The 13102-nt window shown below is 27.6% G+C and overlaps 1 protein-coding gene across 2 annotated transcripts; it reads left to right on the forward strand.

Annotated features, from left to right (window-relative positions):
• The first annotated feature begins 1620 nt into the window (after positions 1 to 1620).
• On the forward strand, positions 1621 to 12332 carry LOC100167027 (regulation of nuclear pre-mRNA domain-containing protein 2-like). 2 transcript variants are annotated; one of them, XM_016802082.2, is made up of 9 exons: positions 1621 to 1857; positions 1978 to 2266; positions 2683 to 2833; positions 9177 to 9309; positions 10148 to 10323; positions 10385 to 10667; positions 10745 to 10860; positions 10918 to 11101; positions 11282 to 12332. In XM_016802082.2, exons 2-9 carry the CDS (start codon positions 1989 to 1991, stop codon positions 12163 to 12165), a joined length of 2205 nt encoding a protein of 734 aa, XP_016657571.1. In that variant the 5' UTR covers positions 1621 to 1857; positions 1978 to 1988; the 3' UTR covers positions 12166 to 12332. The 2 variants fall into 2 exon arrangements, with proteins under 2 accessions (XP_016657571.1, XP_029348655.1); XM_029492795.1 differs by having other exon boundaries at positions 10385 to 10559; positions 10712 to 10860.
• Positions 12333 to 13102: the final 770 nt, after the last annotated feature.

Here is a 13102-nt window from a genome sequence, read left to right on the forward strand (position 1 = left end):
TTTATATTGTTATTACTTATTCTTAATACGTCATACTATGTTGTGATTTCAGGGCAAAAATAAATATCCAAACTAAAAATAAACAAAATTAAGAACAAATTATATCTTTTGATTCTTGAGAAGGAATCTGATCGGCTACAAGACATTTCAAAATGTTATCCTATCGCCTGTTCTATTAAAATTAAATTGTCAATGAACGAAACCAAAACGTTCAAAATCATAATTAATAAGAACTTAGTTCACGTTCAAGTTTATTTCTTGAAAATTGAACTCGTTCATATCAAGTTCACACAATTTGAACGCGTTCTTATGAACTCGTTCTTTCCCATCACTGATTGTAGGTACCTAAGTATTTCCTTATGGTTATCTAGTTTAGTTTTTAGAAATAGTTTTTTTTATTTCTACGTTTTAGATCACAAACTTGATACTTAATATATGTTTAATAAAAATAAATGGTAAGTTGTAAGTACTACTATTATGACTTATCGTGGGCTCAAATATACTGGCACCTACCTACTTCTCTTTAACAAACTTCTACTTGACGAAACTTAATATAACAACGAAATTTACAAACTTAGGATCATTTAAATGTATTATTTTTATTTATTTATTCGTATTATATATTATTATTTATATCAATTTTGTAGACTAAACTAAATTTCATAAATGAACAAAAAAATATCGCTAATATATATTAACAACATTAAAGTAATTGATTGTACAATTATATTATCAATTGATACTATATTTTTTTTTTTTTTTGGTAACTCCAATTAATTCTAGTAAAAATGTTGCTGAAAATGTAGCTATTTATGTTGAGTAAATTTGAGTAAATTAATAGGTATATAAATAAATTAATAATAATTCAATTTTGTTAACAGTAATGAAATAGGTAATATTATAGGTATTTATGGGTACATATTGTTATTTAGTTTATATTAAATGTTATTGGTTGAAGAAGTATGGTTGGTGCTAGTATTTAGAGCATTGATTTTTATTTAGATTTGACCGATTTAAGACTATTTGTGCAGTACGAAAAATTGGATATTTTAGGGATTGCTCGCCGACATTGTTCGATTGCCGGACAATACCGTCGTCTTCCAACGCAGTACGGCCGACCCTTCTTCTCACTCAAATCTATACCTTATTCGGTTCAATAAATGATAAACATCGATTTCTGCAATAAAAAAATTCATCTCTCTTCAATCTTCTCAATAAAGACGATGAGTTGGAGGCACACTCGTTAACCTCCACAATATGAATGATACACGGCGTCCCCGTAACATCGTATCACTTTAATCACCAATTTTAATATATTACTCGTTACCTACGAGCATAATATTAGGTAGTATAAGAAATAAAAAATAATAATATGCTCAACGTATAAACACGTAAATGCGTAGGTACATGATGGGTCATGGTTCAAAATAATGCATAATACATATATTTTCCAAAAAACGCAAATAAAATAAATACAACCCCCATACTGCGCGGTTTAAAGCAGGTACCTACGCGGCGCATCCTGTCACCGTTTAATCGTGCAGCTCATTTCAGGACGTTATCAGAAGCGGAGTTTGGTGTCCTTATCACATATCCTTATCACATTACGAGGACGGAGGACTGAACAGGTACTATACCTATCGTGTTATTCAAAATATTTCTATTGAGCCAGTCGTTCAACTAGGTGTCCATTTCGCTGTCACGTATAATCGCTTAATCGATATGGATTAATGATATTCATTGCTTAATAATTAATAGTCATTATTGTATTATCGCGGCCTCGAGGTTGGTTCAACAGTTGTCAGTTTTATCAATGTCAGTTTCTTGTACAACTAAATAGCTACCTACCTACCGAAGGTGAGTTTTTATTCTTTACTTTCAAACCATTCGCTGAAATAGGCCAACCTATTGCGAATGGTTGACTTTCATTGGCTAAACAAGTCATTAATAATGTTATACCTATTATATTTTGTGTAGCAGACGTAGATATGAGAGAATATTCGGATTCAGAATTTGAAAAGAAGCTAATGCTCTTAAAAAACACTCATGGCTTAATTAAATCATTGTCTAAATGGTGCCTTGAACGACACAAACGTTACAAAAGCATAATCAGTGTCTGGTACAATGCTGTTAAGAAGGCGAGGATCGAGAAACGTTTGACTTTGTTTTATTTAGCTAACGATATTTTACGTAACAGTAAGATAACAAATTACAAGTTTATCGATGGATGGGCAACTACTATTAAAAAATCTATCCCCTATGTCAGGTAAGTTATAATAGTTACTACATTTTATTACAATTAATAACAAGTAACAATAATGAAGTATTTTGCACTTTTTCTGATTAACATATTAGAAATGTGTCAGTATACCTATTTATCGCATGCTCTTATAAGATTTAGTTATATAAATTTAAAAAAAATATCTGACAACATAAATAACCTAATAGTTATTTTAAATTTCTATTCGTGGTTTTTGTTATATATATTTTATTCTTCGTTTTCTCTTACGTTCTGATAAGAGAAGGTTTTGTGATAATCGCGGTTTTAAACGATAATTTGTTGTTTTTGTGCTTATAATAATATAACCTACCTACAGTAAGATAGATGATTTTATTTTTAGCGTTGATTTATAGTTAACAAATGTTCCTATATTTAATGTTTTAATTTAACTATTTTTTTAGTCATGGAAAAATACGATTTCAAATTGCAAAAATTATTAAGATTTGGGAGAAATATGGTATATATGATAATAGTTATTTAGCTGATTTAACTAATATGTTAACTACACAAAATCCGAAATTAAAATTAGCTGATCCTGTACAAGAGTTTCAAGTAAGTCCTATTTGTAATATTTTACAATGATAATATAACAAATTTTCAATATTACCATGTATTGTAATATAACACTACACACGTGCTTAAAATAATTTATAATAATATTCTAATAGTATATTTTTGTTTTACATAAACTTTTAGTAAAATGTACTTAAAATGTATGTTATATATTCTAATACTTAATAGGAATGCTTAATAACCTTTTATTTTGTAAGGTAGTTAAGTAAATAATTTTGAAGTTATTAAATAAAATAGTTTTATTGACAATTCAAAAAGTATTAAATATGTTCTATTATAATATAGTATAATTTACATAATTTATCTTAAGAAAAATCTTGAATTAATATTTTTTGCATTTATAGGGATTTTAAATTATGAGTTCAACAATCAGTCTATACACTATCGTAGTGTACCACAATTTCATCCAATGTCTTCTGCTCCAATTTTAGTCTTAAGAGGATGTCAAACTAGTGTGTGTTCTCTCTGCCTTATAAAAACATACAACATAGCAGATTTTTCATTCAATCTGAATTAATTTTAAAACGTTTTATAACTATGTAAAATAATTTAATTTTTATTTATTTTAACTTACAATATACTACATACATATCATAATATAATAATAATAATAATAATATTTACATATTTCTATATCAAGTTGATACTTACTCCCTGTTAGCAAAGCTTGTGGTGGATGTAGGGAGTCTTTTACATACTTATTAATATTATTATACAGTTAATAAGTATAGCTTTAATTTAATTTTTAAACTTAATATAAAATAATAACTTATTGATAATATAATATATAACAAAATAAATCAAAATAAATATACAATTATAATGATAATGAGACACTAGTCAAACGATCGCATGCACATATTTTTAATTGCTAATTTAAATTTATTTACATTATATATCTGCTTAATTTCCGTAGGTAGTTGGTTAAACAATTCAATAAATTTATTTATACAGTTTGTTCACGGAAACAGGGAACACTTTGTTACACATTACCATGTAAACATTTTTCAATTCTGTTTGTGGGACATTCAACAAGACTAATGGATCATAAATTCCTATAACTTAAAATTTTTTAAAACGTGTATTTTGCGCATGCGCAATAAAATTTCATTTTTTTTTTAATGGTAACCCCTATTTTGATTATTATTTTTGGGTTGATCGATTTTTTTTCAAGTAATTTTGGTCCATGAACTTGTATTCTAAACTCAAAATTGACGGAATTAAAGCTAGGTATAATTTTTAAAAATATTATTAAATTAAATTTTATTTTTTTAATTGTACGTACTTATTGTTTCTTTTTTACGACTGATCCAAAATTATTATAAAAACATGAACTTTTGGAAAATACCTATCATTAATCATTCGTTATTAAACTTATCATTGCATGGGTGAGTAATAATGATTGCAATAATGAGCAAGGACTGACAACAAAGAGAAAGTGCTTGCAATGACGATCTGCAAGGACTTGCAACATAATGCAAGAACTTACAACAGCCAGCAAGTACCTGTAATGACGAACAAGTACTTGCAACGTCAAGCAATGACTTGCAACAGGATGCGTTATGTACTTGCAAAAGGGAGCAAGGAAATTCAACTAGGTGCAAGTACTTGCAATGACGAGCCAGTACTGGAAACAAAGAGGCAGTGCTCGCAATGACGGTCAATGACTTGCACAGGGTTCAAGAACTTGTAACGATGAGCAAGAATTTGCAACAGCGAGCAAGAACTTGCAACAACTAGCAATTAAGTACTTGCTAGCTGTCGAAAGTTCTTGCACACTGCTGCAAGTATTGACTCCCTATTCGAAGTCATTAATCTTCATTGGAAGCACTTGCTCGTTGTTTCATGTCCTAATTCGCCATTGTAAGTTCTTGCACCAGGTCAAATGCCTTTACTCCCTGTGGCAAGTACAGAATGCACCCTGTTGCAAGTCCTTGCTCCCTCATACAATTATTAGTTTAATAAAAAATGATTACTGATAGGTCTTTTCCAAAAGTTCATGTTTTTATAATACTTTTTATCATGGTAGTAAAAAGGAAGTAGAACAAATAGATAGGTAGTACAAAAACAGGGGTTACCATTAAAAAATAATGAAGTTGTATTGCGCATGCGCAAAGAATATGAGTTAAAAAAAAATTTAACCTATAGAAATTTATGATCCATTATTTTAGTTGAATGTTCCACAAACAGAATTAAAAAATATTAACAGGGTAATGAGTGATAAAGTGTTCCCTGTTTTTGTGAGCACACTGTATAGTAGTTTGACATTAATGTGGTATTTAATTTAATTAGTCTTAAATTGCCATTGTTCTCTTCTCTAGTTTTATATATATATTATGGTATTCATAATCACTTTTATTTGTGAACACTTTAATGACTGATAATTTTTCATACAATTAATTGTAATGTAATGCAATGTAATGTAATTGTAATTAATTGTTCTAATGTTAATATTTTCAGTTTAATGCAGTTTTGGGTACTATAATAATTTTTCATTAGGACTATTATTAGTATTCTTTGAGTTATCATTAACGGTTCTAATACATTATTATAAGCTGATTCCCATACAATCAGACCATACATTAATATGGATTGGACTGACGCAAAGTATATCATTTTCAGACTAGGAGTATCTAGGACGTTTCATAAAAATAAAAAAAAACATTTTCTTGTTCGATTTATTACCATTTCAACGTGTGGTTTCTATTTTAGGTGCTCACCAAATATTACAGCTAAATATTTGGCTGAAAAAACTCTGGATAAATATCTACAATTTGAGTTACATCTGTCAGTTGTATTACTTATTTTACAGTTATTGCTATGTAATTTAATTATAATTTGTTCTGGCTTATTAGAACTGGATAAGGCAAAGGGTATAAATACTGATTTATCTTTATTTAACATTAAGCTATTTTTGGCATTCCAGTTATCAACCAATACTATTCCTGTGTTTGCTTTGTTTTCCACTTCCGTCCAAGTTTCTCTCTCAAAAAATAAAACCGTATCATCCGCAAAAGCTAGTATATTGCCATTTATATCTAAATTTAATAAACCATTTATGTAAATGGTAAATAATATAGGACCTAATACTATCCCTTGTGGAATACCATATTTTACTATACACGAATCACTTATTTCATCATTCATTTTTGTTGTTTGAGATCTATTTGAGAGATATGATTTAAACCACAACCATAGAGTGTTATTACCTAATACAATTTTCAACTTTTTTAGTAATAAATTGTGTTCTATTGAACCAAAAGCTTTAGCTATATCTAAGAATATGCCTAAGCATATTTTGCCTTTGTCTAAAGATTCATAGATTAAATTCGAAAAATAAGAAATCGCTTCTTGGTAATCCATATTGTCTCAAAATCCAAATTGTTTATCACTTATAGTTTTGTTATCAAAAGTGAACCGGTTTAATTGCATCTTAGCACATTTTTCAATAACTTTAGCTATGGCAGAAATTAAAGAGATTGGTCTATAATTATGTAATTCTCTTGTATCACCTGCTTTATATATTGAACATATAATAGCTTTTTTTATATATGTGTGGGAAAATACCTTTTTCAAAACTTAAATTGATTAAGTGTGTAAGTGGTTTTACAATATAGCCTGAGATTAGTAATAGTAGATTTGAAGAGATGGAATCAAATCCTGGTGATGCACCTTGCTCTAGTGTATTCATTATTAGCGATATCTCTTTATGTATAAATTAGGTATATTTTAAACTATTTCGAGTTGTATTTTCACTATTATTTTTATGATTTTTCGAATTTTCGTCTTCCAATCCTTTATCTATTATTCTGAGTTTGATTTGCTATTTTTTCTCCTACAGTTACAAAATAATTATTAAATATATGGGCACATTTGCATGTATCTGTGTTTATATCGAACAAATTATTTTCATGAATTATTTGTGTAATTGGTTTTTTTATTTTAACATTTCTATTAATTATCTCGTCAATTACTTTCCGTAAATGTTTAGTACTGTTATTATCTCTAATTTTTTTTCTATAGTTATCATTTTTTGCATATCTTATTAAAGTACACAGTTTATTTTTGTATTTTTTGTAATAGTTTAAAAAATGCACATCATTAGATCTTTTTGTTGTTATTTTACTTAATTTGTCCTTTTTTCCAATTGATGTAATTAATCCGTCTGTTATCCATGGTTTAATTTTACTTTTACTCGATACCATATTATTGTTTTTTTGACCCGTTGCTTTGGTTATATGATTATTTAATATAATATGGAACATATTTGCACAGATATCAACCTCTTTTTTATTGTATATACCCTCCCACGTCTCGTTCATTAAAAAATGATTTTAATAGTTTGATATTTATAATTGGTTTTATTTTAGTTATGTCTTCATTATTTTTTATATTTTTCTTGTCTATTAATAAAGTACTATAATGATCCGTGATACAAGATTCTAATATAAAAGGCTTGATGTTGTCAGCACCACTAGTTTTTACAAAAATATGAACAATTGTTGTACGAATGTTATTAATAATTCTAGTATAATCATTTAAACAAATAATAAATCCTAATTGCGCCATGAGATTTAGGTATTCTACTTTTGATTCATCATTAGTTTTGTGTACATCTCGATTAAAGATAGTATGGTTGCCCAACGAATCTAGAAAAGTGTCTACCGAAATGAATCTCCATTATCAGTATTAAACAGCTAGATACTTACGCTCTAGCGCTTATTTGTTGTAGTGACTCTAAATTAGGGTGACCATAAGTCCCGCTTTAAATGGGATTGTCCCTTTTTTTTATCATTATGTCCCGTTGTCCCGAGAAACTTTGAACGGGACGCTTTTTATCCCGTTTTCAGAAGATTGTCCCGTTTTAATCCCGTTATTTCCATATAGGTAATTAAATTATAATTTATGAATTTTTGTAAAAGAATAAAATAAAACATATTTAAAACTTGAAACCAAAGTTATAAATAACAGACTAACATTTCCGTCATCGAAGTGAATTCAAAAAAGTTTAACATTTATTTTGCAAAATAATAAACAACAAACCGGTTGGAATGTGGATGAAGATATTCTTTTTGATGAATATAATCATGTAGTTAATGTTATAAATGAAAATTTAAAAGAATGACAGAATAATTATGTTCGTGTGGAAGAAAGATGGTGTGCTATCTATAAAATTTTAAATAGTAAAAGTATATCGATAAATAATTTTTGGAAGATTATAGAATATTCTCTAGCAATGCCTGGAACAAATGCTGCAATTGAAAGAGTATTTTCTATCACTAATGTGTTACGGACGGACGAAAAAAATAACTTTCTCGTTCCTACTATCAAATCAATTATAATTCTGAAAAATCATTTTAAAAAATATTTGTATAATGATTTTTATGATGTTTTGTTAACAACTTCATCGCAAAAGTACAGTAACAGCACTGCAATAGATAATAAAGGACATGATGAGCAATCGACATCAACCCAATAAAAGTAAACAAATGTTTTTTTATTCAAATATTAAACAAGTTAATTAAAAAATATTTTAATTGTAACAATAAAATATAAAAAATAATTTTAAAAAATGTGTATGTTTTTTTAAAGTATTTAGTTTTTTAAAAACAAGTGTTTTTTTATAAAAATATTAAACAAGGTAATTAAAAAATATTTTAATTGTAACTATAAAATATAAAAAATAATTAAAAAAAATTTGTATGTTTTTTAGAGTATTTAATTTTTTGCTTGTCCCATTTTTTTTTTTGTAAAACTGGTCACCCTACTCTAAATGCAATTACCTTTCAAATGTAAATTGTAGTTCCGTGATAGCCACTATGACATATAAGCGCTAGTGCTTAAGTCTCCAGCTGTTTAATTTAACTTTAATACTGATTATAGAGATTCATTTCGGTAGGCACTTTTCAAGTATGGGAATTGTGCGTCCATGGGCAACCATATTATCTATAGCCGTGGTGTACATTCGACTACTAAAAAAAATGTGTCATCCCGTATTAGATAACTGAAAATGTATCACTCTTAATGTTTATTATATAATTTTGTGTTGGAATAGATTCCTATTTCATTTTAAGTATGATGTACCTATCTGAATGGCTGTTCTGTTCTTTAAATTACTCGGTTATACTGTTACATTTTTGGTATACAACTGATATAAACTTCTTACAGAACATTATATACTCATTATTATATTACTATTTATTACTTATTACTGATTCTAAGATAATTTTTACATACATTTGAAAAATATGAATTAAGAATTTTAAAGTTATCTAAATGTGTTACTAGTAAATAATTGTGGTAAATATATTATGGTTCTTAGGTACAAGCATTAGCAGTTAAAATACGCTCTTGTGTTAAACTGGAACAGATTACAGACTTGCAGATAAAAAATTTAAGAGAAGCTAACTTGCCTCTCACTAATAATGAGGCTTTACAGAACATGTTAAAAAAAGGTAATATTGTTGTACTATGACAATAGTAGTGGCTTGGCTTTGAGACATTTAATGTTTTTTTTTTTTGTCTACGGAGATTTATTATTTATATAATTTTCCAAAAAAAAAATGTATATTATACTTATTTGTTTTGAGACTAGCCACAGATTTATATTATCTAGTAATGTTTAAAATTATAATGGTGATATTGGGTTATTACAAAGTTTATAATATAAGAATCATACTACTATTTTAGATTCTGAGCGGAGTAAGGGATCTAGTGGTTTTACAATGTTGTTTATATTCTAATTTTTAATTTTTTTTTTCCAATATACATAATTTTTATTAGAAGGAGAGCTTCAATTTCAACATATCGTATCTTATCTTATCGTACTTTAGAGAGATAATTTTTTCGATTTTCTCAATAGTTATTTAATGCCATGGGAAAATTACACGGACAAATTACAAAAAACCACTAAAAATGGGATTTTAATTTTTTGTTTATCACCACAGAAACAAATAAAAATAAAAATAAAAATAACGATTTTAGTAATTTTGTAGTAATTTATAATATTAATTCAACTTACAGTCTATTATAAAATATAATAACAATATAAAATATCTAGACTGACAAACCATCTCCGCCAAGAATTGTTTTATGTATACACTGATATGATATCATTGAATTCAAATTTAATACAATCCATTATACAGTAACCCACTTGTAACCTTACTGTACAGCAGAGCGACATCACCTTACCCACTTTTTTTTTTTAGTCTTGTCCTATATTTTATAAAATATGTAAAATGTATAAAAATATATATTATAAAAAAATTTACAATCAAGTGTTTTTTTTAGTTCGAACACCTAGTCACGAGTTTTTGAATGAATTAAATGATGATGTGTCGAAAATTCAAAGTTCCATTAAATGCATCCAACAAGAAACTATTAATCGTGCTCAACTAATAAATGCTTTAGAAGTTGCTACATCCTATTATGCAGCACAAAATGAAGAAGTTAAGATTGTTGCTCAAGTAAAAACAATATATTTGTTTATGTATTATAACATAAAACTAATTTAAGATATAATTTCAGGCATATTTGGAATACACTAAAAGATTAATACTTCATAAGTATAAATTGCAATATTTGATTGGTTCTACACCAACAGATACTCCAACACTTTCTCCCGATATTAAAGCGCCATTGCTTTCGACATCTTCTGTGTCTATTGAAGACTTAAACATCAACACTGTATTAATTAACTCCGGTAAATATATGACGAAAACTCTAATGGAAAATAATGTTAATGTGCCCATTACAGTTATTGATAGTATGAAATCATATATTACTCCTGACATGCATACTACTACTCAAGGTATATCAAATTTAATTTTATAGTCTCATTTCTTTATTATTTAGAGTTGTGTGATCCAGCTTCTGTGTGTTTTCCAGCAATAAAAAATCATGATCAACAATCATTAACCAGCCAGTTTCCATATGATGCTCCATCACAGCCTCCAGATGAGACTTATGCATTTACTAATCAAACAAATGTATCAAATACTAATGTACGTATATCTTTAATTTATTCTACTGTAACATGTATAATTATTTTTATTTTTCAGATGAATAATTATAATAAAAGTTCTGTATATTCTACAAGTAGTTATGAAGTGTCTGTACCTACTCCAATGTCATCTAGTCAGCAATTAATAATTTCTGAATTCTCAAATAACATGGTACCTCCTACAAATACGACATCACTTATAAATGAAAAAACCAAACCAGTATTTCATGTTCCACAAAGAGGTAATTTTAATTCATTATAATATTTGTTCTTTTATTATTTTTTTTGTTTCATTTTGTTCAATTTTTAAATATGTTTGTAAGAAAAAAAGTTTCTTAATTTTAAGGGTTTATATAAGATATTTAGCAAACATTTTAGCTTCAAATCATGATGAGATTATTAATTATGACCAACATTTTCAGTTTGGGACATAAATGTACATAGTGATAGGTTGACAAATGAAAGACCATCATCACTGCCTTTTCATAAGAAAATCTCCTATCAAAACACATCCATTATCAGTAAAACTGATGGGAAGCTAGGAATCGATCACTGTATTTTACCATCAAAAATAATAGAAAGAGATGAACGAGTTTCTCGAGGAATGATAACTAAAACTTCTAATATTGACTACAGAAACTTAATTGATTTGACACATGGTCCTGATATGAATTCATCAGGGGTTTCTGTTAATGTTGATTACCGAACATTTCCTGATATTTCTATACCACCACCATCACTAGATTTTCCTATGGAAGCAGTCAGTAAACCACCAAAAAATAATGTAGAAAGTGTTGATATGAATTTGAGTGAAAATGACGAGATACCTAAATCAAATCAGTATCATCTACCACCAATGCCTTTTGTCTATGACCAACAATGTGTACCAGATGTTACAAATCAGTGGGAACAACCTTCCCAAATATGGGGTAATGATAGACCCAGTTTTGAGGATAGCCAGTGGGATATAGAACAATATGATCAATGGAAACATCCTTACCAGTGGGAACAAAAGCAAAATGATTCAAACTTTGTTCTTCATCGACCTCAACTTCAGGGTTCTCAACATATTCAGAGAAACCAATCCAAAGTAGATTTTAGGCCAAAATGGAAGAGAGGAATTAGTGTTTGGCCAAGAGGCCCCAGAAATGTTATTCCACATTCTACACCTACTGGCAGATGGAATCAGGGACCACTTTTTGGACCATGGAACCAGGGACCACGTTTTGGATTATGGAATCAGGGACCACGTTTTGGACCGTGGAATCAGGGATTACGTTTTGGACTGAGGAATCGACCCTGGTAACTGATTTATTTTAAGTTAGACATTGACTGAAATGAGAAAATATATATTTTTATAATTTAATAATACTAAGAATTGATGTTATTAACGTCAAGGAACTACACTTTAAGTTGATTGAATATTTTTTTTTTATTATTGTGTATTTGTATACCAATATTTTAAGTTGATTATTATTTACAAATATGCAAAGCTTATAAATTATATAAAACTGATTTTTTTTTATGTATTTATTATTACTTTAACAATTTATTGTATGATAACTGTCAGCGCTATGAATATTATGTTTCATTGTTTTCACTTTTTAATTACTTAAAATAAGTAAATTAAAATCCAAAATAAACATGTAATTTTATTTGATTAATGTTATAAGTTATTAAGTGATATATATTCTTATAAACTTAAAATTAATAAAATGTATTTACTAAAAATTAATATTATGTCCAACTATTCTGCAATTTGTGTGTTGAACAATTAATGTTCATATAAAAACATTTTTAAATTAATATATACAAATACAATGTTAGGTGTACATTGTCGAATATGTCATTGCATGTTGTTTTATTTCACAATAGTTTAAAAATATCCAAAACATGCAACATAGTGGCCTCTATATTCAAATAAGTAAACCCATGTATAAATTATTTTTATCATGTTTATATCCCTACTTATTTTTTTAGTTTTTTATTAATTTACAAAATTGTAAAATGTGATATGCATTTTTTCAAAAATAATATAATAATGTAGCTACATATATTTAAGCATATTTTGATAATTTATAATACAACAAATCAAGTAGAAGAAAAACTTTTATGAATTTCTAACAAAAAAAAAAAGTTTACAATATATATTTTTCAAATATTCCTTATAAGTTTTCAATGGCGCATGTTTTAAGCTAAAAATTGGTTTGATACGAGTCATCATGAATGAGATACACAAAGCA

The sequence above is a fragment of the Acyrthosiphon pisum genome, chromosome X (genome assembly GCF_005508785.2).
Source record: "Acyrthosiphon pisum isolate AL4f chromosome X, pea_aphid_22Mar2018_4r6ur, whole genome shotgun sequence".
Classification (NCBI taxonomy): Eukaryota; Metazoa; Arthropoda; class Insecta; order Hemiptera; family Aphididae; genus Acyrthosiphon; species Acyrthosiphon pisum.